Genomic DNA, 27,596 nt, shown 5'->3' with positions numbered 1-27,596 from the left:
GGTTGAGTAAATAATTTTTCACAATGATAAAATTATTACTTGTAAAAATGTGAATTAAAAAGTAGAGGCGAATAGTTTATATAATTTTGTGAATTGTTAAAAAATCTCGTCGAATCTTCATAGACAAATGGTCCTTGACTAAATGCTGTAATTATTAAATTCCACCTACGTCAAATTTAAAAACTATAAACGGATGAAAAATTATTTAATCCTCAAATTGTTTGTTTTTATTTATGTTTTCAGATATGATTCAATCCCCAACGCCAGTATACAGTCAAGTTCCAAGTCAGATTGCGTTAAGCATATACACGGCATTTTACAAAAGGAGAACGTACACATCAATTAATTTAGACACCGAAATGCGGTATGCACCAGAGTTGGCCTTCGGCTAGAATACGTATAGGGTAAATATCCTTAACTTTGCAAATTTTTATTGCTTCATCAAGGCGACGCCTCCAACACTTCATGCCTCAGGGCAAACCCCATCATTTTTGTCCTATTTCATGTACAGACTCGGAGTTTTCCGATATTTAACACGATTCCCGCCACCCTAGAGGCTCTTCAGGTAATATTAGTTACCTGCCTTCGCTAAAGAAGTGAAACTGAACCTGCAAATATACCAGCAATCACCAACCAACTAGGCCGCGTCAAAGAAGTGTGAAAAAATATGATCGAAATAGGCAGAACATTCAGTTAACTTTCGAAGACAAATACCTGATAAGAGGTTTCTGCACCGGCACGCTAGCAGAAGGCGACTCTGTGGTAGGAGTTGCTGTCAGCTCAAGGGGCTATATCCATGTAAAGAGACAAAGATAGAAGTCAATTTCCCTCCCAAGAAATGCTACGCATTCAAAATGTGAAACCAGTTTTCTAAGCCATAGTACCTTCTGGGGGTTAAAACGGGACAAAAATACATGCATGCACATGTAAACAAACAGACATGAGAAGGTTATCGATGGAAAATACTAATTTATGCTGCAAAAACTCAAATAGTTGCAACAAAGTGAACTCTAGCAAACTTTATAATCGACTCCAATTCAAACGCACAATGTAGCCAAGATTGAGTAGCATACGCAACACTACAGCCTATATTTTCTATAACCAAGCATATCCAGTAAAATTGAAATAAAAGTAGCAAAGACAACTGCACATTTTACAAGAGCACAAATAACAATAAAACAAACCAATGAAGCATACAAATAGAAGTATCGAGTATGATGACAAGACCTCCAGCTCTTCCGAGTCTCCATTTTGTTGATTCGTGGAGAAAAAAATGTTCCCAGCTGCCACTGCTCCTACATCCTGCTTTTCTGTGATGAACTCCAATAAAGTAGTTTCTTCTGTCTCGCCATGATGTTGAACTTCACCCTTCAATTCCATACCTTCTACATTCTCATTAATGATTTTCATAGATCCTTCTTGACCAACAGTTTGTCGAGAAGATTGTGAGTTCACGGGCTTCTCTCTTGCCAATGAATCTGATGAAGCAACAGAAGAAATTGATGGCAAAACAAAAGACATGCTTACACCTAATCCTATAATCTCATGGTGGTTGTCAGATATATCCTCAGAATTTTTCGGGTTATTTAGAGTGTCATCAAAATCAGGTTTGAATTGTTTTCTTGACATAGTTTCATCCAACAAAGTTGCATCACTACTACATATGGACATGCTTGAGGATACTGACAAGCCAACTCCTTTAGCGACTTCATCTTGTCTTCTCTTCTTCCGGCTCATTGCAGTATCGGCCTGAGGTGTGTTTGATGCAAGTGATAGGGATGAGCGACTCTCATTGACACTTTTAACAGGATGTGAAGGACGGATTCCACAAGGGAAGACGAAGTTGGGTATGTCTTTTCGTTTCACATGACGAACATGAATCCACATTGTCAGCTTCCAGAATGAGTATGCATAAACATCTCTTTTAAAATCCTCAACCGTCATCCTTATATCAAATTGTTTGCCTTCTTGAGGGTTAGTGTCATCTAGTTTCCTTCGCAAGCCCATAAAATAACTATGATGAAATGGCTTAGATTTGTCTGAAAATTCACCAGGGTGCGGATGGCACTGAAGTACCCCATTTGTGTCCCTTTCAATCTGAAAAAAAAAAATGACCACAAGAAATTATGCAGCAGTAATAAAATCAATATATCATGTTTTAACCTGACTACAAAGAGCTCAAGAAGACACTTCTGACGACAAAGAGCTCAAGAAGACACTGTCACTAACCTTCAAAGTAAGCAAGCGCATTCGGGATTCAACCCAACCTTTCCAATTCCTCGAGTCCTCATCAGTCTCTGACGCTATATCTATTTGTAGATAATTCTTGTATGCTTCAAAGAAAGCGAAAGGTTCGAAAAGAGCATCCCAACTAGACTTGTTTGATTCAATTGTCTTCCATGAAAAATAACAGAAGTTCATGTAAGCACATAAAATGACAAATCGGACTGATAAATCTTGGAAAAACCAAGGAACCACATGAAAGGCATGTGAGGTGATATAGGTAATATTATTAACAGGTATTGAATCCCTAAGCATGTTCCGTCAATAGAAGAAAACATTAAAAACTAAAATTAAAGACAGACTTCCACTGATGAACTTTTTTCCAGAATCTGTGCAGAATATAGAGTGCATCCGATCCCAAGAATTAATTCAAGTTTAAAGCAAGAACAATATCTGAACTGAAAATGAAATCACAACAGCACTAAAAGCATCTGCTGACCAAGATTTGTAGTTTATCAGAAAAAAACCTTCAGAAAAAATGTGACAGTTCGAACAGCAACACTCATAACCATAAATAGGTGACAGCAAACTGAAGTACCTCACACTTTTCATTTCCTCTTCGAAACTCTTCCATCATGACACGCAATGTGCTATTTGACACATTGTAGCTAGAGTTCATACAGGGATATGCAGGCGTAATTATGGGCATCAGGTGTGATCTGTCCTTATAATTTCTTCTAGGATCCCAAAAAGAAAGCCCTAAAGATCCTTCTTCAATTGGACACAACATAACAGGATTAGGCCAGCGCCACAAATTATAGACCCGAAAAAACCGAGAGACCAGCATGCTGGCCAGTGCATTTGGGTATAGCTGGCAAATTCGGGCAACAAGTAATGCCCAATTAATGCCACCAAGGAAACCAGTTACCTGACCATATCAGAAAGTATATTAAAGGAAGGAAAAAGTTAGTAAAAAATGTCAAAATGGTTATACAATTGATATTGTTACACCGTAGGATGGTTGAGAAAATGAGTACAGTCCTGATATACTTACATTTGAATAAACTCCACGGCGTTTTGCCCACAGCCTCATACTTCGCAAAGCAGTACGAAAATTCTGAAGGGCGGGCGACAAAAATATCAAGTAAAAAAACATTTTTCAGAACACAAATTAATATGCAGACCCAGCACTCACACCTGAATGTTTGGGACCAAACGCAATATTTGATCTGTCACTCTGCATCCATTGAGACTACGAACAGTCTGATCATCTACATTTTGTAGAATAGAATCTTGTGAAACATCCAAGTCCTGGAGACAGACATGTAAAGATGCTCAAGGAACATAATGAGGAATTATCCAGAGAACCATATTTATTCCAACGGCAAAAACTCAATAAAGACATTCACAAGTCTACAACATAGATATTTGTTAACAAAAATTTTAGGCTATGTTTCAAGGAAAAAATAAAGGATATGCCCAACAAATAAGACAAGGGCATCGACCAAAATCGAGGGAACACCAGTGCATTGCATTCTCCAAACAAGGACATAAGTATAAAAAAATTCCAACTTGTACAAGAAAGAATAAGGATAGGTAGGCCTAAAACACATGTTGTTCCAGATTGTTATAGTCTCAAGACATCAGCTGTCACAACGAAACGAAACCAATTGTCACAGAACTTAGATGCATAGGAGAGGCATTTCCCATTTTAAAATAACAGAATTGAGGATATATCCAAGCAGCAATTCTCCATTTTATACCCTTCAGATTTAGCAGGAAAAAACCAAATGTGATGAATCATCAGTGCTTGAATCATCACGTCAGCTTACCCATCAGGGAATAACAGGTAACTGATAATTAAGCTAGATTTAAAAGTGAGATTATACTCATTAAACCAGTAATTATGTACATCAATTATGGCTGATTCAAGAATAAGTGTACATACTTCGGGAATGACCCAGAGAGACACATTTGCATAAAGCAGATCGATAGAAACACCGTTGAACTTGAACTTCATGACTGGTACGTGAGCATCTGGTACAGGATGCAGCTCTTGTACATCAGGCATCTCTGACAACATTCTGTAAAGTTCACCAAAAAAGTCTTCCTGTAGATGAAATAAAAGTGATTTTTCCCACTCCTCAACTATCCATTTCCACAGTTGTCCAAAAATGAAGAAAGTAACCTACATTTCGAGTAGCGTGTTTTGGTCCAACACACAATGTATCAATATCTGCACCAGGGCTGTGCACCTATTAAGTATTTAACACAATGAACAATAAAATAATCAAATCCTCGGAGGCATTTCTACAGAACTTGTTGAGAATAAATAAATAACTTCGATAAGATTTCTCAGCTATAATTTATTCCTGACCCAGGCTCATCATTTAAAGAATAAACATATAACTCCACATAGTATTTCTCTTAGTATTTCTCTCAAAAGTGAAATTATCTAGTTGTTAGAGCTTCAAGTACAAATTGAAGATATGTTAAATCTGATGGATCGCCGTAAACTTGTATACAAAATTTGGTTTAAGAATAGATAGGATTGGCATGGTATACACAAAAGAATCACAATCCTATTATGTAGATCAACTAAGGTCATCGGTTTAAATGCTTTTGCTATGAATTTTTAGAACACAGCCACCAAATCTAACAGGCTTCAGTGTTTTGCACGTAAATCAAGTGCTGTAACCATCTGACTCAGATTGCTTTATATGATGCTCAAAAGCCTAGCAACTATTATTTCTGAAATTGCAAAGCAGATTTTAACTAAGTTTCATAGATAATAGCGCAGATTTGCTGTGGCCATAAGCAATTAAATAAAATGGAACAAGAAAGATATCATCCCTGGATATGCATGTGGTATACAAAATTGGTCCTAAAATGTCATCAATTATATAAACAAATGGTATGACAGGTACCAGCAATCAATACCTACGATAACCATGAGATAGGAACAGCCCAATTAAATTGTGGCTGTGTAAAATAGTCAGGAGAGCAGGTTTCCTAATATTTTCTTCTGATAAAACCTTAAAATTTTCGTAACAATCTTAAGAAAAAGGATAGGCCATTAATAGTCTTGAGATTTGCCAACAACCAAAAAGACCATCTTGATACAGACTCCCACTAACAGCACAAATAATTCAGAGTAGTTATGGTTGCATCGTATTAACAGGAAACATCATTAAACAGGAAAATTATGAAAGGACAAAAGGAAATGGAAAAATAAGATACACAATGGCATAAAATGACCAAAATAATGCAAAGAAAAAAAAAAGAAGATTAAATTCCATACACCAAGTCTATAAGAACCAAACGTGAAAATTTTCGCATTTGCCTCATGGACCATCTGCTCATTAAAACCTTTAGCACGACTAATATTCTTCACCCAAGTCTTCACAATCTGTGAACATATCACAGATCAGTAAACTATCACCATTATCTGGTAAATGGTAAATCAAAAGTTAGATAATTATATATTACGAGAGATGACCTGGTCCAATCTCCCTAAAACTTCCTCTCTTTTAATAGCTTCTTCATGACTTTCATACAAGCCCGCATCTGCAAGAAACTGATAGCAAATATGCTAGTAAGATAACAAGCCATTTCCTTTTCACAGTCAACCCATTGTCAAAAGATAATTTAATTAACTGGTCAGGAAACACAATTAAATAAGTTTTTAAATCTCAAACAGAACCTAGATCTATTTTGAAACAAATGAAAGGATCAGCAAGAAGCACATCAAAATAGATGTAAAAAACAAACCTTTTCCAAGTCCCTGGTCTTAATGACATCGAATTCAGTGGGTCCACCAGTTGAAATTGGCCCAGATAATCCAATATGAGCTCCAGAGGGTAAATTATTCGATCCCGGGCTACCCATGACCTATCTTCCGCTCAATGATTTATTAAGTTTCTTTTCACCAAATTCGTGAAAAAAGGAAAGAAGGAAAAGTTATGTAGATTGAAGTGCTCACACCTTTCGCCTAAGCAATTCAAATTAGAAAAGGATAAAAAAAAAGATCTCTCTTATTCCAAATAGAATTAACAATCAACTCTCAGAACAATAGCGAAGATAAGAATAATCAATCAACTAAAAAAAACCATTGTTTCTGGATATTCAATTGAACTCCAATCTTTAAAGGAAACAGATACAACCAAATCAAAATCAATAAATAGGACCCTCAATTTCCTTGGACAAAACTCTTTCTTTATCTTTCTCCTGCTATTATTTCGTCCACAGCAGTTAGATATTTGGTGTATAGAGCTCTAAAAACAGGTCCAATGGTGCCCCAGTCTCCGTCCCGTCTTATAATACCTTCGGTTACACCTTACGAGTTGCTGAAAGAGTAAGACCTATAAGCAAATCAAACCCTGGAGTTATGCATAAGCATACGTGGGTAAAGAGCAGCACGCTAACAAAAGGGGAGAATTAGTGACTGAGATAAGTCGGAGGGAAAACAAAAAAAAAAAAATGGAAACAAAAATCGAACATAAAACAACAATCTCTGCCGAATCCCAATCGAATCATTCCATATAATCGAATTGCTATTATTACAACTGACTACAACAAATTGATCGACTATAAAACGAAACGGAAGAAATGAAAAACAGAATAAACAATAGAAAGCGGGCGTCCATCGTTCCTGAAATCACATAAACTAACCCCGTTTGCATCAATTTGCTCTAACGCAAGGAGAATGGGGGGAAGCTTTGATTTGGCTCACCGTATTATGAACCCATACAATTGGGTAATTCGATTAGTACCTGAACATATAATTTTGCCACTTTCTGAAATCGGGATTGTGCTGTGGATTAGTCGTCGGATCGAGAACTCGTTGGAATTTTTTCTCCCTTCGCATCGTATTTGGAGACTCACCCAAGGACTAAATTGTCACTTTATAAACTTGGCATGGAACAGATATTCGTGTCCCATCAAGTTTTTTTCCTTATCTTAATTTATAAAAATAAAAGAAAATTATTTTTTTCTTATTATTTATGAATTTTTTATCATTTATATTATAAATATAATCTTATTGATATCTGATTCCACTTTTGACAATTTTATTAATTTTTATAAAAAAATATTGATATGATATTAGACAAACGTAAGAATCAACAACACATCAAAAAAATATTAAAATTGATGATAAAATAAAAACAATGAGCTAAAAGTAAATTTTGATAATATAAAGAATAAAACTCGTATAAAGATAAATATTACATGTCAAAAACATTATTTTCTCCAAAAATAAAATTTGTAAGATTTCATAATAAATACAAGGGGCCGTGGTTTGATACCTCGGCTCCTGTTTATTACAAAACTTTAAAAAATTAAAAGGAAAATAGTTGTTTCAACTTTCAACTTTCAACTTACAATTTTACTTTATTTTTCTGATCCTCAAATCACATCTTAGCATAAAACAATATCATACTTGCATTCGAGCTCTTAGAAAAAAAAATCACACATTCCCATTGTTTCAGACGAATGATTCATGGAAAACCATGTCCAAATCTTCTTGAACAAGCTCTCCTATGCCTCCATAACTGTAGCCACATTAACCTTCTTCTTCCTCTATCTTACAAATGCCCGAAACCTGCGTGGATCCTTCTGACCCGAATCCAAAGCCACACACCCGGTTTCCCACATCTACCTGTGATTTCAATCCCCGCTACTACGCCTCTCTGGACAAGCGGAACCGTCGCATCTGGTCCACAAAATCATGGACCTCCGCGGTATCATCTTACGCCGCCTTCTTCAAGACCCTCCGCATTTCTAACCATTCCCGAGCCCTGATTGTCTCCGCCGGTCCAGGTCATGCCGTTGTGGCGATGAATGAATTGGGCGTGGGTGATGTGACTGGGGTGGAGCTGGTGGATTCTCCGCCTTTGGTGAGCCGAGCGGATCCCCATAATTTGCCCTTTTTTGATGGGATTTTTGATGTTGGGTTCGGTGTGTATTTGGATCGGGCCCTCTTTCCGGGCCGGTACGTTGGGGAGATTGAGAGGACGGTGAGGAGAGGTGGGTTTTGTGTGGTGGCAGTGGAGGAATGTGGACCTAGGGAGGTGGAAAAGGTTCTGAGATTGTTCAAGAAATCACGGTTTGTTAGGACCAAGAATGTAACTTTAGCTGGGGAGTTAAGGACAGGAATTATTATGGAAGTTGAGAGCTAAACCTGAAGTTTTTTTTCTTGGTTTCCCTTTTGCAGTTGGTTACTACTTGTAGCTTATAATTTATTTCAGATTAGATTGGTAATTCTTTTGTAAGACATAATCTTAGCGGAACGTCGATGACCTAACGTGTAAAAGATTTGTGTTTTGAAATGTTCGGTTATCCTCGACTACGGACTTCTGGTTGGTGATTTATGCTACTTTCCCTATGGGTAAAAGGTTTAGTGTACAAACTTCAAGTAACATTTATGTGCAGCGTGAATGCCATTGTCTATACTTGGTTTTTTTTGTGATACAGAGGCTTGATGGGGTCTTCGTTCTGACCCCTGGCATTTTCCAGGTTAGAACTAAATTGATGCGCATTTTCGAAATTGCCAACCTTCTTTATAATTTGCATTCTTGAGAAAAATATCTTTGGAAGTGAACCTATGTTTGTGTGTTAAGTTGGTTGTAGGGATGTAAACAAACCAAACCGTTCGCGAGCTATTCGGAGCTCGGCTCGATAAAAAGCTTGTTTGAGTTCGTTTGTTAATCATATCAAACCAAGCTCAAGCTCGATTTTGAGCTCGACAACTTAATCAAATCAAGCTCAAGCCTCAGCGTATTCGGCTCGTGAGCTCTCAAACATGTTCGTTAATAGGCTCGCGAACTCGAACTCGGCTCGTTTAGGTGGCTCGTAAGCTCGAGCTTGACTCATTTGTTGAGTTGACAAATAAAAATATTAGTACTAATAAAAGTTAAACTTTTATGTCTAATATAAAATTAGTTCATAGATATATTTTCTTTTAACAAGCTCGAATCAAGCTCAAATTCGAGCTCATTTGTATGTTTTACGAGCTCGAAAACAAGTCGAGCTCAAGTCAGGCTTGTTAAATATGATAAACGGGCTATTAATAAACCAAGCTCGAGACCGGCTTGATTAACATGATAAACGAGCTTTTAACGAGTCGAACTCGAGCTTTTCACAAGCTTAGTAATTTCAAGACAAGTCGAATTCTAGCCTGATGATAAAAGCTCGAATAAAGTTCGAGCTTGAGCTCGAGCTCTATCAATCTTAAACGAGCCAAACTCAAACCAGATTATAACAGCTCGAATCAAGCTCGAGCTCGAGCTGGAGCTTGAATTAATCTTAAACGAATCAAGCTCAAGCCTGATACTGTTCGGTTTGGTTTGGATCGTTTACATCCCTAGTTGGTTGTGAGAGGGAGATTTGATATTTTCTTCCTAACATTTTACGTTCTGTGCTGGGTTGACAGTGAGTTGCTGTGTCTCAGACGTAACTATGACTGCATCCTTACCGCTCTTTTTCTTGTGATTCTTCTGTGAAAGTGTGTTTTTCATTTGGCAGCTAGCAGACTGTGACTTAACACTGATAGTAACGTCCAAATGGTTTGCTATGTCCTAGGCGTAACGATGACTCACCTCTATTATCAGAATTCTATACTTTTCAAGGGTCGTGAATATTTGGCTCTAGCTTCTAGTGGTAGCGAATCCTTCAAAGTGAAGTCTCTCATACAAATAGATCATCGCATTGGCTACATGTGACAATTCACTCATGGAATGTCAGCGAAGGACTAGCGCACATGAAATATGTCTCTACATACTGTTGTCTTCTTCAGACATTCAATGAGTAATTACTCCAGTCGAGAGCACAATCTTTGTACGAGAGTATCTACTCGAATTTCCGAAACTCTTACATCTAAAGGCTTAAGTCGGCTGAAGTCGCACGAGGTGACTGAAACTTGTGAGGGACGGTACGAAGCTGTGTGTGCTTGACCGACATCATGGCTTATTGGATTGTCGAGTGGAAAATGAGTAGGCGATGGCCTCTTTGAATAAAAAAAAGAGTGAGAGTACTAACTTTCTATAATCCGTCTTTTCTTAAAATAAGATTAAGCGGATTTCACAAATTCCTTTCAAACGTGCAAGTACTTTCTGGTAGTCCGGGTCAAGCAGTCGACTTTAGCCCCAACAAATCTTTTGTTACAATTTTGACAGAAATTGATTCTTTATGTAATAAACAATTTAAAAACCAATTACTAGAGGACTGTGTGATATCATAAATATTCGGTTAACTGGAATAATTATATTCCCACGAAATATGAATATAATGTTTAAATTTAAATATATAATGGAAAAATATTGCATAAATATATATATGTTTCGTAGATTTAATTTAAATATTTAAGTTTAAGATTATAAATAATGTAAACAATTAATTATTTTATAAAAGAATCAATTGTTTAGGAAATGTAAATATTTCATAAAATAAATATTATATGATAATAATTAATGAGATCAATAATAATTAAAAAATGTCCAAGTATATCAAAATAATTTTTAATAAATTGTTCAAAAATCAATACTTTATAAAATAAATATTTGATCAAGCATCATCCATTTATAAATAAATTCAAAAATTTTAAAGTCAACTTGTGAAAAAAAATCAATATTTCACAAAATAAATATTATATGATTGAAAATTTATGATATCCATATATAATAGAAAAAATTCAAACATATATTATAAAAAATGTAGTTAATATTTCTTAATTCTAGTAGCAAAAATAAATTTTAAAAAATTAGGACACCTGATTGACCCGAACCCAACTCAACCCACTAATTTTTCGGGTTTGATTTATAGGTCCACTCCAATTTGATCCGAACTCGAAAACTTTAACCTAAACCTGATTTTTTTCGGGTAGACTTAGGTCGGGTTCGTTTTTTATGTCCCTAGCTAGTAAAAATGTGATGTTTGAGATTGAATAGGACGGAGAATAATTAGTCATTGTCAAAAAGTTGCATAGACAATAAGCAGACCAAAAAAAATTATAGATATTTCAAGACTGTATAAATATGTGACTACATAATCGACAATAATTTAAAGAATGATAAATACCACTTATATCATCATCATTTTAAGAACTTAAAGTGAAGTGAGACAATATTTAGATGGGTAACGAGAGGGCGTCAGACTATATTCATAGTTTGAGGCGTAAAATGATATTAATACCATCGTTTTCCTGCTCATGAACAACTGTGTTGTGTTAGGTGGATCCGATCGTTCGTTGTTTGCTACTGCCAAGCGGATTCTACGAGAATAATTAAATAACCAGCATACATCTGTTTCGTCAAAATAAATCTGTCCCTTTTCACGGTACTTACCAAAACTTTCTTCAATTCCTCTACGAAGACCTGCGAACTACGAAAAGGTGATGGCTTGCTCGACTGCCGTGAAATTTAACGCCGCCTCCTCATCGTGGATCGCCGGTCAACATTCGATCAATCAACGGTCAGGATCGGCGGCTCGTTTCCCCAGTAGCCGTGTCTCCGTCATCCGAGCCGGATCTTATACTGATGAGCTCATCAAAACCGCTGTAAGCGATTCGTTTAATCAGTTTGATTGTTGGATTATGTGATTGTCAAAAGCGTATTGGATTATCATTTTCCGGTTTCGTTTTTTCTTGCAACGCATATGTAAAAAAATAAATCTTTACACTTTGCGTTGTTTGTGTGCGAGGATTGAATGTGCTATATATGATTTTGTTGCTTGCTGCGTAATTTTCCTACATTTTTATCTTTAATATAGCTGTTTGTTCTTCCTTTGCATATTTAATGAGTAACCATCTAGATTAGCACCGATTACTGTAAATTTGAATTTCAAGATGATTAATGCTCAGTTTTTCGTGTCGGGAAAATTGATAGTACTCTAAAAATCCCTTGAAAATTTAGTTGAATAGTCGAATTGGAGATCTTCTAGCTATTTAAGAAGGTAAATATTAAAATTTCTTGTATGCCAAAAGGTTCACGGCTCAAAGGTGTTGTAATGTCATCTTTCAAGCCTTTGTTTGTTGACGTTTTTTTCATCAACATGCAAGCTGACCTAAGTCTAACCCACACCTCTTCTTTTGAATGGTGTGCAAAGTATATTGCCCCATTAGTCACTAGTTATGAAAACAAGTATGTATTGCTTCCTTCTCATTTTCCTACGGGTCTTTGAGTTTCTTATCTTTGATCTGTTTTCTGGTTGATAAAGGTTTAAACTTTAAATTCTATTTTAAATATTTTTAATGCCTAGTTTGTATCTTTCACGTCATATAAAGTCATGTTGGGAGAAACTAACTTGAAGTATCTAAATCCAATATCCAATGGTTTAATGCATTTGTTTGTGGTTTGTGACTTCAAGCTTATTGTCCTTCCTAAAGTGGTTTCTGTTTGCTTTTGTTGGAAATAGAAATCAATTGCTTCTCCAGGTCGGGGAATCCTAGCAATAGATGAATCAAATGCTACCTGCGGAAAGCGCTTGGCTTCCATTGGACTTGACAACACGGAAACCAACAGGCAGGCATATAGGCAACTTCTACTGACCACTCCTGGCCTAGGTGATTATATTTCTGGCTCTATTCTCTTTGAGGAGACACTTTACCAATCAACAACAGATGGGAAAAAATTTGTGGATTGTTTGCGTGATGAGAATATCGTACCTGGCATCAAAGTCGATAAGGTGAGCTTTTATCGAAATTCATTTTGGTTTGACATTCAGTACTAGTAACCCCTAGATGATGTTTGGCATAACTGTTCGTGCTGCCTACAAAATACTTTGTGATGGTACGACCACTTTGTTATCTCTTACTTTCTGTTTCCTTTTGTTTTATTTGACAGGGTTTGGTTCCTCTACCAGGATCAAACAATGAATCTTGGTGCCAGGGTTTAGACGGATTGGCGTCTCGCTCTGCCGAATACTATAAGCAAGGGGCTCGTTTTGCAAAATGGTATTGCATTTTGTCCTAAACTCAATTTTGAATCATAAACACAATCTTTGTTATTTACCACCCTTTTTCCTTTGCATCCAAATAATTTAGGAGAACTGTTGTGAGCATTCCATGTGGTCCCTCTGCTTTGGCTGTTAAAGAAGCGGCTTGGGGTCTTGCTCGTTATGCTGCCATTTCTCAGGTACTTTTTCAAATGTCAATTACACCTATTTTTCCAATTACATCTTTTTTATGATATACTCAACTGTGAAGCTAAGAAAACTAGACGTATTTTTGTGTCTCAAAAAATGGTAGAAAAATGAGGTAATATTATCCGTTTTGTATTCAGGATAATGGTCTTGTGCCGATTGTTGAACCTGAGATTCTTCTTGATGGGGACCACCCAATTGAGAGGACTCTTGAAGTGGCAGAGAAAGTTTGGGCTGAGGTCTTCTACTACTTGGCAGAGAATAATGTCGTCTTTGAAGGGATTTTACTTAAACCTAGCATGGTAACTCCCGGTGCTGACCACAAAGAAAAGGCTTCTGCAGAAACCATCGCCAAATACACACTCACTATGCTCAAAAGAAGAGTGCCTCCTGCTGTTCCAGGAATCATGGTACTAACTCATGCACTTGATAGTGATCACAACCACTTCCCTGCTGTTTCTTGTTTTCATGTAGATTTTTTTTTCTTTTTATACTTTTTTGTTCAAATTATTTCATGGTCCTTGTTCTACATAGGGTGCTGGTGATCTAAGGGATGGTTATATCTTTGGTAACCAAATAAGTTGTTTTGGCTTACTGTTCAGTTCATACTGGGATCAGAAGTTCATTTACGGTTTGTTTATGTTGTTTAATCAAGTTGTGAACACTGGTAATTATGATTCTTTAAAAGCCTAGATACCAAAATTGTTTACTAACATTAGCAATTGTATTAATTAATTTAACCACTTAGTCATCTTTATAATGAGTTTATGAGGCTTATTATGGTTGTTTTCACACAACAGTGAACAAATTCAAGAATAATTGCTACAGCTTGAAAAGAATACTTACATGAGAAATAAATCTTATCGTTGCATATTTTTCTTCGTTGATCTGTCAAAGCCAACATTTATATTTATGCTTGTATTGGACCATACACAATTCTAAGTATTTTTCATCTTCTAGTTCTTGTCAGGAGGACAATCTGAAGTAGAAGCGACATTGAACCTCAACGCGATGAACCAAAGTCCCAACCCGTGGCACGTTTCCTTCTCCTATGCTCGAGCGTTGCAGAACAGTGTCCTAAAGACATGGCAAGGACGGCCAGAGAACATAGAGGCTGCGCAGAAATCTCTTCGGGTGCGCGCAAAGGCAAACTCCTTGGCCCAGCTAGGAAAATACTCAGCCGAGGGTGAGAGTGAGGAGGCTAAGACGGGAATGTTCGTCAAAGGTTACACGTACTAAGTGCATCCACGGTGGTAAAGCTGCATTTAATGCTAGGTTTTTGGTGTTTACTTAGTGGAGCCTTTTGCTAGATTTGGGTGCTAAGGGGATAGCATACAAGAGCTTGTTTTTCTTTTCTTCTTTCCTTATGTATTGGCTTTTCTAGTCTTAAACATCTATGCTTGAATAATCTTAATAAGGCAACTGTTGCACTTGCTATTAATTTTTCCTTATAAAGGCGGACTCGGTCGAGTTTGTAGCTGCAGGTTGAGTTGACGACTTACTGGTTTTGTAAACTGAATGATGCCTATATGGCTATGGGGTAATGTTTGAGAGAATGGATTCTATATTTTTCATCATTTATAACAATTGGAAACATCTATGCTTGAATAATCTTAATAAGGCAACTGGTGCAGTGCTATTAATTTTTCCTTATAAAGGCGGACTCGGTCGAGTTTGTAGCTGCAGGTGGAGTTGACGACTTACTGGTTTTGTAAACTGAATTAGGGGTGCAAACGAACCGAATCGAGCCGAATAATAGTAAAAAATTCAGGCTCGAATTCGGCTCGAAATAGGTATATTCGAGTTCGAGCTCGATTCGAAGTTCGATAATTTCAAATATTTGGGCTCGAGCTCGGTTCGAAATGAAGTTCGAGTTCGGCTCGAAATATTCGAATATATTCGTGAACTATTCGAATTATTGTTCGGATATTAAGGTTTGAAAGCTCGAAATGCTCGAAATATTCGAAATGTATATATATATATATATATATATATATATATATATATATATATATATATATATATAATTATATTATATTAATAAAATATTAAGGCTCGCGAACTATTCGCGAGCTATCGAACAAAATAATTTGGGCTCGAGTTCGGCTCGAAAAAAAGTTCGAACGTGTTCGAGTTCGGCTCAAATTCGATAAGTTCGAATACGAATCGAATATTTATCGAGCCGGCTCGAAAAACTCGCGAACATGTTCGGTTCGTTTGCAGCCCTAAACTGAATGATGCCTATATTGCTATTGGGGTAATGTTTGAGAGACTGGATTCTATATTTTTCATCATTTATAACAACTGGAGTGTAATAATTATCTATGCACGTAGAACAATCGAAACATGACAATTAAGTTGTTATATGGTTTAAAATATTTGAGTTACATCATTGTCACAAACTATAACGTTTGTTAAACGGCAAGCGCTTGATCTTCACAATTGATATCAAAGTCAGGTCATGTGTTTAAGTCTTTAAATAAGCATATTTATATACTTATTGGTGGGGAAATGTTGGGTTAAGCACAAAAATGAGTCAATCTGCTGATGTTGCATCTAAGTGATATGAGACAACACCAACAGATAGACACGTAGCTCCTCAGACTCATGGGCCTAACAGCCCGACCCATTAGCACTCAAGTAGGTGAATTATCGCTACCATAAGTATAAAGAAATAAAGTTGTCTGTGTGCTAACATTACGTGCTTAATATTGAAAAAAACACTTTTTACCATATTTTTTATGATGCATAATCGTTATTTTTTTAGGTACATTGATTAAACATCCTACTAATGTAAAAATCTATAAATCATATTAGTCAGATAAATCAAATAAATCACATTGTATAGATCATTAATTTGCAACATTTTTTATCGACCAAGTTTTAATATTTTTATATCTTCGAATATCTAGGAAGGGCTCCTTAAAATAAATTAGCAGTCCAATTCTAATAATTAGATTACAATATTCATTTAATTTAATTAAACTACATTAAAATTCAGGGCTTCGGCACCAGCATCTCATCAATGCCACATTTTTTTACGATTTTCAAAAATAATTATTTGGGAAGAAATCAATCAGATTTCAAGGTCCACGGACTTCAACGTCCTGCTATTTCCTAATATTTAATGATGAAATTAAGTAGTTTTCATTTCATTTTTTTAATAAAATAAAATAAAATATATCAAATAAATAATCACATTTATCATATATATATATATATATATTGATATATTTTTCGAGTGTAAAAAATATGATGAGTAGTTACCATATATTTGTATGCAAAATTTTAAAAATTGTATGCTTTTTGAAAGTAAAAAAAAATGATAGTAGTAATAAAAGAGTAAAGTGCGTGTTCTGGAAATGCAACATTGATGTGGCTGTCGGAATCATGTAATTGATTAGGTTAATAATTTTGAGAAAATGGAATCTAGCCCATATGAGTTGGAGACATCCTGGGAAATTATGCTGCTTCATGTCCTCTTCCCCCTTACACTACTCATCTTTTTATCACACACACACACACACAAATATATATATATATATACATACACACACACACACACACACACACACACATATATATATATATATATATAAATATATATATATAATTGTAGCTCTTGATCTTCTTTCTTCCATGGTTCTCAGAATGTGCACTGCAAGATTGATTGATTGATTGATTGATTAAAGAGAAATATATATCATTTAAATGTTGGAACATTATGATTTTCGACCTAATCCAACACAATGTGTGACACCACATTTTGTACTCAACACTGTGTTTGCTAGGGTGTGTTGGCCACCATTATAGTCCACACCACTAATCCATTTTTCATTTGAATTGACGCTAAAGCTTAGGGGGGCCCCTTCTTCTTTTTTTCCTCTTTAAAAAAAACTTGTTTGTGAGTTGAAATGTGTGGATCTTTGCTAGTGAGGAAACCCTATCCAATGGCATGTTTAATTATTTCTTGTAATGCGTCAAATTATAATGATAGAAAAAAAAGTTGTCAATAAGTCGATTTCATGAAATTTATGTACGGGTTCAAACTCGGTCATTTTTTAGGAAGTATTAAAGACATATTGCCCAAAAATCATGGGTTTTGTTTAGATTTACAAGCACGGTAAAAATCGTGATATATAAGCCTGTTTTTTAACTTCATGTACATGTCAAAATAATAAAACGAGAGAGATTGATATTTACGATTTAACGAAAATTGGAGAATAAGAAGTACTTTTGCTGGTTTAAGATAGATATATTCTGTTTTTACTTATCTCAAGTATGGAGTTACATATTGACATAAAATTGAATGATCAAATCTGGATATCCATTGAAAATTGTAAATGATGTACGAAAGATTTGAAACATGAAATTATGTTCACGTGGAAACAATGCAAACATTAATTAAGTTGACGGGACTTTCCAAATTTTCTTATTGAATAATAAAAAAATCCTTAATGCCCATAGATTAAAAGCTTCAAGTTTCCCAGATTTAGGCAATCACGTCATCATGTTAAGAAAGTAGACCTTTAAATGTTCTAAATATCACGCAACAATCACCACTATTAATTTTTTGCGATTGTATAATAAGACCCACTTTAAATTTATAAACAGTGGCCATGCATACACTTTTAATTTTATATATATATATATATATATATATATATATATATATATATATATATATAAAAGCTAAATGATGTCAACCGAGACGTTTTTTTCGTCAATTTTGCCAACCGCCGTTTTTCGTTGCAAAAGATGACTTTACTTTTCTCATTCATTTAATGCATCTTTGCTGACATACATGATTATTGATCAAACATTCATCTATTTCACCGATTCGAACATTCTGTCAGAATATTCTAACACTATCTTGTTTGTATATGACACCAAGAATGACTTGAAGAATATTTAACTTCAAAATTCAAAAGGAATAGAAGGTGGAAATAAATATCACCAATGGATTTTTACTTGGCCATGTACCATTAAATGGGAAAAAATAGCTTAAAACTCCTATCACTAAAACAGCGGGATATGATTGTGAGGAGTTGATATATGATTGGTTATAGGCCTTAATTAATGGAATTTTATTTGTCGGAATGAGTATAATAATATTATGACATTAAATGTTGCAACTAACAATAAATTCTTAAACGAATTTTTTTTACATCACAAAACAAAAACTGTGGAAAGATGTTTTGTGAAACGTAAAATTTCAACGAAGAGTTCTTTGACCACCGTACCGTTTTACGCATCAATACCTTTTCGCCATTGCTGAAATCAAAACCCGACCTTTCGCTTTCTCACTGCAAAAAATCGCCCCTTAAATTTTTGCACACAAACATTCGCTATATATGATATACACACGTTCATATATAAGATACATTCACACAAACTTAGCAGTCATCGGTTGTGTTGAGTGTGAGTTATCTTTTAGTGGAGCCATTGTTGCTGCTTCTTTCCCAAATCTCGATGACTCTAGCTCCTGCATTCTTGATTTCTTTCTCCTTCTATTTGGTCTGACGGAAGAGGTTGCTTCGTCATCCAATCGTGCGGCAGTGTATCGCTCGCCAGCCTATCTCGACGTCAGTATGGAGATTTTTCATTTTGAAACATTTATTACAAATTAAACAACTCAGTACACCACACTAATTTCCGTGGGATTGATTATAGTTTAAATCTATGAATTAATGTCTCTGGGATTGCATATGAGATGTATGCATGATTATGTAGGTAGTTGTTTGGGAGTGATTCTCTCGTTTAATTATTTCAAGAATCAGTCTTTTGTAGCATGCACTGTTTTTCGAATGATGGGTCAGCTTTATTTTCTCTAATAAATCGAAATTTTAGTTGGAAAGTGGCTTTTTGTAGGTTCAATGAGTGCTTCATTTTGTTGCTTTTTAATTGCATGCAGCGAATGCTTTTCTGAGGACGGGTTTGAGATTGGCTCGGGTTGATGGTGACCTCAATTTTATTCTGTCCGTTTTTCTAATCGTGTGGTGAAAATTTTAGTTAACTGTATACAGCAGACAGAATACCTGTATTGTTAGGCTTTTATTTGCTTTTATTGGATTACAGAAGGCTATTAGGTCTTTGTTAAGCTTAAAGGTATAAAAGTACTTGAGGTTCTTATCTCGATTCCTGTAGTTGTCTTCTGAAACTTAATATGAATAGAAAGAATCTTTCTGGTTATAATGTTGTGCTTTTTTTTTTTTTTTAAATTAGTCTCATTATACACCTTTTAACCAGGGATGTTTAATGGGATTACCTGTAGCCATTGATGCACCATGGTTATATGCCTCAGATACAATTTGAGGTCGAGTTACCGCGAGCAATTTCTGCTGTGTATTTTGATGTGTAGGATAGCATGTTCAAAATAAGGCTAGCAAAGATGCGAATGGAAATCACCGTATGTTAATATTGTTATATTACACAATTAAACGATTATAACTTATCTTTAGATCTTGTCCATGAGCCGCGGTCTAGACCGTGCTTCAGTGAAAAAAAAAGTGGGAGTTGTGAGTTGATTCTTTGAAACAATCCCCGTACTTTTCATTCTATCGCAGCATTAATGTGGCCAGGAAGGATTGTCGTTTTTCCACCAAGTGATGGCAGTGGAAATTGCTTTATTTATTTTTTTAAAAAAATATGGGGTATTACAAAATGCATCAACTGCAAATATTTTTAATGATTTTTTGTTTGCCATTTTGCCCTTTTCCCCCATTCTCCTAAAGGATATGTTCTTTTGCTATTTTTCTATTTTTTATATTGTAAGACTGTAATGAATACAATCATTTTATCAATTGAATTGCAGTGAGAAGCCAAAATATCTGATATTTTAAAGTATGGAAGTTAACGGTCATCTGAAGGCCAAACATAAGGATTTTGTTCCTCATCAAAATGGTGATGTGTATTCGTCAAGTCTTGACTATGAGTTTGATCCATGGACTTCGTGGGCATACAAGCCACATACCATTACATTTTTACTTATCGGTGCATGCTTTCTTGTGTAAGTTGCTTAATCGTTTAGTCCTTCAAAATTTATGGTTTTTCAAGATTATGTTGATGACAGACCACCAGTTGATTATCAAGCTTATTGTTTCTATTTTATTCATCTGGATGTATAAGTCACTGCTTTCATGTTTTATCAACGAATCAACTATTGGCAACTTTTTTCTTCTTGAAATAATGGAAAAAAAAACACAAGAACAAAAAGAAGCATATAACGAAACATTGAATTAGCTGTGGAAGGTTTTAATGCTACTTTAATGTATCTATTTGAACATTCTTCCAGATGGGCAAGTGGGGTGCTTGATCCTGAGGGTAGTGCTGGAAATGATATTGTCACCTCTGTGAAAAGGTGGGCGTTTGATAAATTGTGTGTGATCTACCTTAATATCTTTTTTTACTACGCTCACCTGTTCCTTTTGTTCCCATTTTTTTTTCTTTTATAGACTTATTCAAACTTCAATTGCTTACTGCTTTGCCAGGGGTGTATGGGCAACAGTTGCAGTGTTTCATGCTTATTGCTTGTTACAAGCTCCTTCGACGTAAGTCTAGCTCCTTTATGTAGTTACTTCTATTTTATAACAATTTGATCGTTTTTTATCCCACTTTTTTGTAAATTTGATAAATAGATGATATTTTTGTGCCTGATTCCATCTGGGTCGAAGCAGTTACTCAGGATTTTTAAATTTACTTGCTTTTTTGTGTGTATCAGTGAAAACAGACTTATTTGTTTTATTGTCTACCTCATATAGTGATCAGATGTGAAAAGACGGTTTCTATGAGTTAATCAAAATATATGAATTTGATGAAGTATCGGTATTTAATTGACTTAGACCCATTTGTTGTCCATTAACATGAAGTCAAAGAAAAATGGAGTTGCATCTATTTTATATGTGCACACACATCAAAGTCATAAACATTTGTGGGGAAGACAAGAAACAAGCTCTTTTCTCTGTGGTGGATTTTTTTTTCCTGCCAAAATGTAGCCCAGATTGGCAAATATTATATAAGAGGCTAAAGAAATTCTTACATAGTTTTGATACTTCAGTGAATTTACCATGGAACATCTTCGCAAGTGTAGGCATTGGTTTCTATACTTATCTGTTTACCTGTCACTTTTCATTTTTCTATTACACATTAAGCTCATATGTTTTCTTACAGTGTACTAACCCGGCCGGATCCTGCAATTTGGCGCCTTGTACATGGAATGGCTGTCATTTACCTCACCGCATTAACTTTTTTGCTTTTCCAGGTCCGATTTGAACTTTTTTCTGAGAAGTTTCTTGGATCGAGCGTGGTAATTTTTTTGGTGTGACAAGGAAGAAATTTACTGCCATTATTTATCATGCTATAAAGCTGCACATATAAATTACCTAAATATATTTGTGTTTTGATTAGCATCGTAAATGCATGATCGAGAAATTAAATAATTTTGTAGAATACTGTGATTAATCTAACTCAGGACAAATTTTGAGCGTCTCAGTTCCTGTTTTCTTGTTGAGAATTTTGATGCCCCTGAATGTTTCTTATTTCCAGAGGCGTGATGATGCTCGACATTTCATGAAATATCTACATCCAGATCTAGGTGTCGGTAAGGGATTTGTGCATTATATTACTCCGTCAAATAACGTGGTTTTCTTATCTGGTTGTGGTACTGCATGTCATCATTCAGGGTGACAAATATTGAAATAAGTCTAATATTGGTCTTTTAATAAGTTAAGAGTTTGAGTTCAAGTTTCATTCAACCATCTCGAAGCTCAAGAATTTTACTGTGTTGCGATCGATCGAGTCATTTGTTTCGAATTTTATTATTGAACTATATGAGCAAATAATCTAATATTGACTTGTGAGATTGTTTAAATGCACTAGCCATAAAAAACTAATCAATTTGTACTAGAATTTAGCAACAAAAATATCAAGCATACTAGAGCTCAGCTCGGTATGAAATCCTTTATTTCAAATTTGAATCATGTATTTTTCAAGTTGGTATGAAAAGCTCACAAGTTAGGCTTGTTACGTTTTCACATCATCAACCTTGTAGTCAATATGAATTATAGATCACTGGAACTTTGTTGGATCATTGTTTGCTGAGGCTATATGCAAATTTTCTGTTACAGAACTTCCTGAAAGATCCTATGGAGCTGATTGCCGAATTTATATACCTGAAAATCCTACAAGCAGGTTTAAGAACGTTTATGTATGATTTCTACTTCACATTCCTTCTTTGATATCTATCTTTTGTCTTACCATAAATTGATAATGTGATCACTTTGGTTTAATGTGTTTTAGGAGACACTTTTTGATGAGTTTGTTCTGGCTCATATCCTCGGATGGTGGGGGAAAGCTATAATGATCCGTAATCAACCTCTTCTATGGACACTTTCGGTTGGATTTGAGTTAATGGAGGTAGGCATTCATCTTTTGTGTGATATTCTGATTCCCTCCACACAATTTCTAGAAACTTGTTGTTTGATTTTTTGTCTCGTGTTTCCAGTTTACATTTAGACACATGTTACCAAATTTCAATGAATGCTGGTGGGACAGCATCATTCTTGATGTCTTAATCTGCAACTGGTTTGGTATGAAGTTTTTATCATTCTCCTTTTCTGGTTATTGTTAGACGATTCTGTAAATTCATTATATTTTGCTTTGGCAGTGATAATGCTGTTAGTATGTATATAATGTGGTTAAACATGTTCCTGCTAATTTTCCAAATGAATTGAACGTCAGTCTAACTGACCTGAATGGTCTTCGCCACATTTCTCTCAGCAAGCTACTTGTTATAAAACCCAGCCTTTGGGTGTAAAATAGAATTTAACGTGTCTCCTTATTTGCTTGATAGGTATTTGGGCTGGAATGCATACTGTTCAGTATTTTGACGGTAAAACTTACGAGTGGGTTGGAATAAGCCGGCAGCCAAACATCATGAGCAAAGTATGTTGGTCTGTAAACATTTCTTTAATTTGCAGCTATGAATTCGTTACCATGATACATTGTGATTGGAGGGCTCTTGGTACCATGATTTGACTATGTAGTGTGAAACATAAAAGTAGAAAATAATTGCTTAGTCTGGGCTTTTCAGGTGAAAAGAACACTTGGGCAGTTTACACCGGCCCAGTGGGATAAAGATGAATGGAACCCTTTTCTTGGTCCATTGCGATTTATTCAAGTTCTTAGCCTTTGCATCATTTTCTTAACTGTTGAGCTGAATACATTCTTTTTGAAGTTCTGTCTTTGGATTCCTCCTCGAAACCCCCTCATCGTATACAGGCTAGTTTTGTGGTGGCTCATTGCTATACCAACAATTCGCGAGTATAATTCTTACCTACAAGACAGGTGTTTCTCTTTTCTTCCACGTTTCGTACGCGCTACGCATGCACAAAAATTTGATTTTCTTATGAGATGACACGATCTCTTGTTCTCGGTTATATTTAGGAAACCGGTGAAGAAAGTTGGAGCATTCTGCTGGCTCTCACTTGCTATATGCATAGTGGAACTCCTCATTTGTGTCAAGTTTGGAAAAGGTTTGAATACATATATTTTTGTTCCAGGAAGAGTAATTGTCCCCCTCCGCTCCGCTCCCACCCCCATTCCCACAGTGTCTGTCTCTTGAATTTAACACGACCAGATTAGCTATATTACGCTTGCTGATTTTCCAGGATTGTTTCCTAATTCCATGCCAAAATGGTTGGTTATACTTTGGATGTGTGTTGGGATGTGGCTTTTGATATTCTTGGGTACATGGTCATGGCAGCTGCACAGATTAATCAGCAGGAGGAAGCTGCAATGAGTATTGATTTCGAACCCAAATATATATTTTTTATATAATTGTATTTTATCTTATGTTCAATTCATGTCATTGATTTATACACACATGTAGTAGAACAATAGATAAAATGCAATTGTGCAAAATTCTTCATTGTCAAACTTCTAAGTGGTGCAGGAATGTTCTTATAATATTATAAAAATTAAAGTGTAAAATATTTATTTATTTTTCACATGAAGTGCACATTTTTGTGATCCCTGAGAATTTGTTGTGAATAGCCCGATTATTATTATTATTACTCACGTGGAAGTTAGCACGCGATAGAAGACCAATTGGAAGTCCTCTGTTGTAATGTGCCTATTCCAGCATCAATTGAGATCGATCATCTTCACCTACCACCTCACCGACCCAGCGCGCACGGTTCAGAATCAGAAAACGCAAAAAAGAAGCTCAATTTTTACACCCTGCAAAGTAATGGGTAGTACAAGGGCTTTCACGCACAACGCACTTCAACAGGAATATCCATTTTTCCGAATGCTGTAAATCAAATACACATCCAACAACTGCTCTGCACATCGAGCAAATAATCCCCAAGCTACCTTGCTTCTCAAACGAGAGATATTTCAAGAAATTGAGCGGAATTCTTTGTTCTGCTGTCGGTGAGCAGCAGCGAGAAACCAGCAGCAGGAGTCTTATTGGGGCTGGCTCATCCATTGGCGGCGAAATTGGTGAAGTAGATTTTACCTTTTCTCAATGTCTGTGCTTTAAAAATAGTTATGATTTTCTCTCTCCTCCCCCTTTTCGTTCATGGTTTTGCCGTTGAATCGATGTCAGTGCTTTTCGGTTGGTTAAGAACAGCTGATAGTATATGTGTTCATTTGAACAGTATGTGAAGAGGCTTGGTGTTATTTATGTAGTTTTTTTTTATGTGTATTGTAGTACATATAGTAGAAACTTTGCAGTTCAGGTGAAACGAAGTTATTAAGAGATTGGGTACATTTTTGGCTTCATATTTCATTTTGCAGTGCAGTGTCTCTTCAATTTGAGACTGTTAATATGGTGATAGTTGAGGAGACAAATCATTTCGATTTAACTCGCCTTAAATTAAGACATAATAGAGCCTCGGAGACAAACATATATTGTGTTTTATTGTTATGGACAATGTATAAAATTGTAATGGTGTGAAGGTTGATTTCTTATCTATTTATATGATGCTTGCGGCTGATTGTGACTTATGGATTTGAATGATTTTAAACGCCAATTATGTTGATTGAAAAACGTCTTTCTCAGATACTAGTGATGCTGTGAGAGAGAATCTTACCAAGAAAGATGATTCAGATGATGTAGGAAATGTTATTTATAATTTTCTTTACCCGGGAAAAGAACTCCTACCGGACGATAAAGAAATGAGCATATACGATCATTTAGAGGAATTGAGAGAGAGATTATTTGTGTCAATTTTAGCTATTGGAGCTGCCATGGTTGGTTGCTTTGCCTTTTCAAAAGAACTACTTATTTTTCTTGAAGCCCCCGTGAAGGAACAAGGTGTCCGGTTTCTACAACTAGCACCCGGCGAATTTTTCTTTACATCTCTAAAGGTTCGAGCCTTTTCTATTTGTCTGTCATCTTAAGTATTCCTTCATATGTTTGCTTAATCAAGAATTTTTTATTTTTACACCTTTTGAAGTCCACTCTAGATAAGCCGCTTATCTTATATAATATAATATATAAACTTAGCGTACCTACAATCGCTTGCTTGATTGCCCTCTTGCTTTAGCAACTTACTCGGGAACTAGCTTCGCACCTCCCCCCGGGAACTCAAAGGTGCGTAGCTTGCTTGTTAAATGCTATTGTCTTGCGCGGCGATAGGAGGAGGGAGAACGTCCTCAGCAAAGGTCCGCATTGTTCTATCCTATCTCCTCCAGGTAAGAATCGGGATTTCAAGTCTGAGTTCTACCCCAAGATAGGGAATGGTTTCCCCAATATAGGATTCGGCGAATGCTTCTATTGAATGCGCTCTTGTTGCTGAGTGAATAATCGGTCTTGTCGTATCCGCTGTGAGCCTGGCTCGCCCACTTCTGTGTGTTAAATACGCTCGATATATATATATATGTAGTTGTAAGATGTGATCTTTCTTATTTTATCCAAGATATAACTATTTTTATTGGTTAAAAAAATTAATTTTTATTCAAGAAAAGTGCAGTTATGTCCAGCATAGGTTGGGCAAAATTTGAACTTAGTGCCGAAGACGTGGTCAATTGACCATTTAATCTTGTAACTAAATTGGTGTCTGAATGTATCATATAATGCGTTTTTAATTTACTTTACTACTTATCTTTTATGAAGGTGACAGGATACTGTGGGCTTTTGATCGGGAGCCCTGTGATTCTATTTGAGATCATAGCCTTTATCCTTCCAGGTTTAACAAGATCAGAGAGACGATTTCTAGGGCCCATTGTCTTAGGGTCCTCGATTCTTTTTTATGCCGGCATCACCTTCTCATACTATGTTCTTGCCCCAGCGGCCTTGACTTTCTTTGTAAGTTATGCAGAAGGCGTTGTTGAATCATTGTGGTCCATTGATCAATACTTTGAATTTGTTCTCGTGCTCATGTTAAGCACGGGATTGTCTTTCCAGGTGAATTATTAGTAATAGACTTCATTCTTACTGAAAATTTCTTTTTTCTGTGATGTTTTATCTATCTTAACTTCTCAGCTAAGTTAATACTCTTTCGACAAATTGACGTTGTTTCTGGCCTTTATCAGGTTCCAGTTATACAATTGCTTCTAGGACAACTTGGGCTGGTGTCTTCAGAGCAAATGCTATCAATCTGGAGATACGTGGTCGTGGGATCAGTAATAGCAGCTGCCATACTCACACCATCCACAGATCCTCTTACACAAATGCTGCTTGCTGGCCCCCTAATGGGTCTTTATTTGGGTGGAGCGTGGATGGTTAAGGTTCTTGGTCGGTAAATGGCTTGTTTGTATGGTCACAGTCTGACATTGCTTAGTATTTTATTTTTGTTAAAGATGGTGTATCATATTGTGAGACGCATTAACTCGGCAGATCGTCTGTCAATGGAGTTGACAAGGTTATGTGACCAAGTGCTTCGATGGATTCAAGTGTACTTTCCAACAAATTTAATGTATTTTTTCTTGTAATTTGGAAAAGTAATGGGAGTACCGAATTTGTGGTTCTTTTTAAAAAGCTCAAAATACAAAATTTTCTCAGTCAATTTTCGTAATTGACATTGTAAATCTGTTCGTAAAGGTGTTTTGGAAGTGTTAGAAAATTAAATAGGGTGTAAAACTCCAAGAGCACTGGATTTTAGAGTTAGAATTTACTAACAAAAATCATTTCACAAAGCAATGTGCAACTATGATATGAATTCGAAATTGCTAATTAGGCTAGACGATTTTAATAAATTTATTCTGGTATGAAAAATGGAAAATGAATAATA

General features: G+C 35.7%; 4 protein-coding genes and 1 pseudogene across 8 annotated transcripts; 4 read left to right on the top strand and 1 right to left on the bottom strand.

Annotated features, from left to right (window-relative positions):
* Positions 1–289: 289 nt before the first annotated feature.
* Positions 290–7,154, bottom strand: LOC140810922 (nuclear poly(A) polymerase 1-like). Of its 2 annotated transcripts, none has more exons than XM_073168845.1 (13): positions 6,996–7,154; positions 5,995–6,584; positions 5,723–5,800; positions 5,525–5,632; positions 4,416–4,478; positions 4,172–4,333; positions 3,421–3,534; positions 3,278–3,340; positions 2,822–3,151; positions 2,230–2,394; positions 1,228–2,097; positions 715–788; positions 290–608 (listed from the first exon to the last, which is right to left on the bottom strand). In XM_073168845.1, exons 2-13 carry the CDS (start codon positions 6,109–6,111, stop codon positions 572–574), a joined length of 2,181 nt encoding a protein of 726 aa, XP_073024946.1. In that variant the 5' UTR covers positions 6,112–6,584; positions 6,996–7,154; the 3' UTR covers positions 290–571. The 2 variants fall into 2 exon arrangements, with proteins under 2 accessions (XP_073024946.1, XP_073024947.1); XM_073168846.1 differs by having other exon boundaries at positions 6,895–7,078.
* Positions 7,155–7,631: 477 nt separating this feature from the next.
* On the top strand, positions 7,632–8,594 carry LOC140809255 (uncharacterized; annotated as a pseudogene).
* A 2,776-nt stretch (positions 8,595–11,370) lies between these two features.
* LOC140809195 (fructose-bisphosphate aldolase 3, chloroplastic) lies at positions 11,371–14,926 on the top strand. Its single transcript, XM_073166693.1, has 6 exons — positions 11,371–11,776; positions 12,634–12,903; positions 13,062–13,171; positions 13,262–13,352; positions 13,500–13,769; positions 14,320–14,926. Exons 1-6 carry the CDS (start codon positions 11,615–11,617, stop codon positions 14,596–14,598), a joined length of 1,182 nt encoding a protein of 393 aa, XP_073022794.1. The 5' UTR covers positions 11,371–11,614; the 3' UTR covers positions 14,599–14,926.
* Positions 14,927–18,565: 3,639 nt separating this feature from the next.
* Positions 18,566–24,820, top strand: LOC140810024 (CDP-diacylglycerol--serine O-phosphatidyltransferase 1-like). Of its 4 annotated transcripts, XM_073167820.1 has the most exons (14): positions 18,566–18,944; positions 19,274–19,675; positions 20,174–20,368; positions 20,654–20,719; positions 20,814–20,909; positions 21,529–21,619; positions 21,904–21,958; positions 22,485–22,564; positions 22,657–22,773; positions 22,862–22,946; positions 23,210–23,301; positions 23,450–23,703; positions 23,803–23,891; positions 24,027–24,820. In XM_073167820.1, exons 3-14 carry the CDS (start codon positions 20,205–20,207, stop codon positions 24,155–24,157), a joined length of 1,320 nt encoding a protein of 439 aa, XP_073023921.1. In that variant the 5' UTR covers positions 18,566–18,944; positions 19,274–19,675; positions 20,174–20,204; the 3' UTR covers positions 24,158–24,820. The 4 variants fall into 4 exon arrangements, with proteins under 4 accessions (XP_073023921.1, XP_073023923.1, XP_073023920.1 ...); XM_073167822.1 differs by lacking the exon at positions 19,274–19,675 and having other exon boundaries at positions 20,850–20,909; XM_073167819.1 differs by lacking the exon at positions 19,274–19,675.
* Positions 24,498–27,343, top strand: LOC140810025 (sec-independent protein translocase protein TATC, chloroplastic). Its single transcript, XM_073167823.1, has 4 exons — positions 24,498–24,861; positions 25,424–25,731; positions 26,480–26,770; positions 26,899–27,343. The coding sequence occupies exons 2-4, from the start codon at positions 25,540–25,542 to the stop codon at positions 27,106–27,108; spliced, it is 693 nt and encodes a 230-aa protein (XP_073023924.1). The 5' UTR covers positions 24,498–24,861; positions 25,424–25,539; the 3' UTR covers positions 27,109–27,343.
* Positions 27,344–27,596: the final 253 nt, after the last annotated feature.

Source organism: Primulina eburnea, chromosome 13 (genome assembly GCF_022965805.1).
Source record: "Primulina eburnea isolate SZY01 chromosome 13, ASM2296580v1, whole genome shotgun sequence".
NCBI lineage: Eukaryota > Viridiplantae > Streptophyta > Magnoliopsida > Lamiales > Gesneriaceae > Primulina > Primulina eburnea.
The sequence above is the reverse complement of the archived record's forward strand: the minus strand, read 5'-3'. Positions and strand labels throughout refer to the sequence as shown.

What these genes read in the sequence shown, in the direction of transcription:
- LOC140810922 (XM_073168845.1), bottom strand. Translation starts at nt 6,111, where the DNA reads ATGGGTAGCCCGGGATCGAATAATTTACCCTCTGGAGCTCATATTGGA. An exon ending in CAAAACACGCTACTCGAAAT is followed by an intron (nt 4,334 to 4,415) that starts GTAGGTTACTTT and finishes TTTCATCTACAG; the next exon opens with GAAGACTTTTTTGGTGAACT. An exon ending in GTTTGGTCCCAAACATTCAG is followed by an intron (nt 3,341 to 3,420) that starts GTGTGAGTGCTG and finishes CCCGCCCTTCAG; the next exon opens with AATTTTCGTACTGCTTTGCG.
- LOC140809195 (XM_073166693.1), top strand. Translation starts at nt 11,615, where the DNA reads ATGGCTTGCTCGACTGCCGTGAAATTTAACGCCGCCTCCTCATCGTGG. An exon ending in ATGAGCTCATCAAAACCGCT is followed by an intron (nt 11,777 to 12,633) that starts GTAAGCGATTCG and finishes TGTTGGAAATAG; the next exon opens with AAATCAATTGCTTCTCCAGG. An exon ending in GGGGCTCGTTTTGCAAAATG is followed by an intron (nt 13,172 to 13,261) that starts GTATTGCATTTT and finishes CAAATAATTTAG; the next exon opens with GAGAACTGTTGTGAGCATTC.
- LOC140810024 (XM_073167819.1), top strand. Translation starts at nt 20,205, where the DNA reads ATGGAAGTTAACGGTCATCTGAAGGCCAAACATAAGGATTTTGTTCCT. An exon ending in GCAGGTTTAAGAACGTTTAT is followed by an intron (nt 22,565 to 22,656) that starts GTATGATTTCTA and finishes AATGTGTTTTAG; the next exon opens with GAGACACTTTTTGATGAGTT. An exon ending in AGCCAAACATCATGAGCAAA is followed by an intron (nt 23,302 to 23,449) that starts GTATGTTGGTCT and finishes TGGGCTTTTCAG; the next exon opens with GTGAAAAGAACACTTGGGCA.
- LOC140810025 (XM_073167823.1), top strand. Translation starts at nt 25,540, where the DNA reads ATGAGCATATACGATCATTTAGAGGAATTGAGAGAGAGATTATTTGTG. An exon ending in TTTTCTTTACATCTCTAAAG is followed by an intron (nt 25,732 to 26,479) that starts GTTCGAGCCTTT and finishes TCTTTTATGAAG; the next exon opens with GTGACAGGATACTGTGGGCT. An exon ending in GCACGGGATTGTCTTTCCAG is followed by an intron (nt 26,771 to 26,898) that starts GTGAATTATTAG and finishes GGCCTTTATCAG; the next exon opens with GTTCCAGTTATACAATTGCT.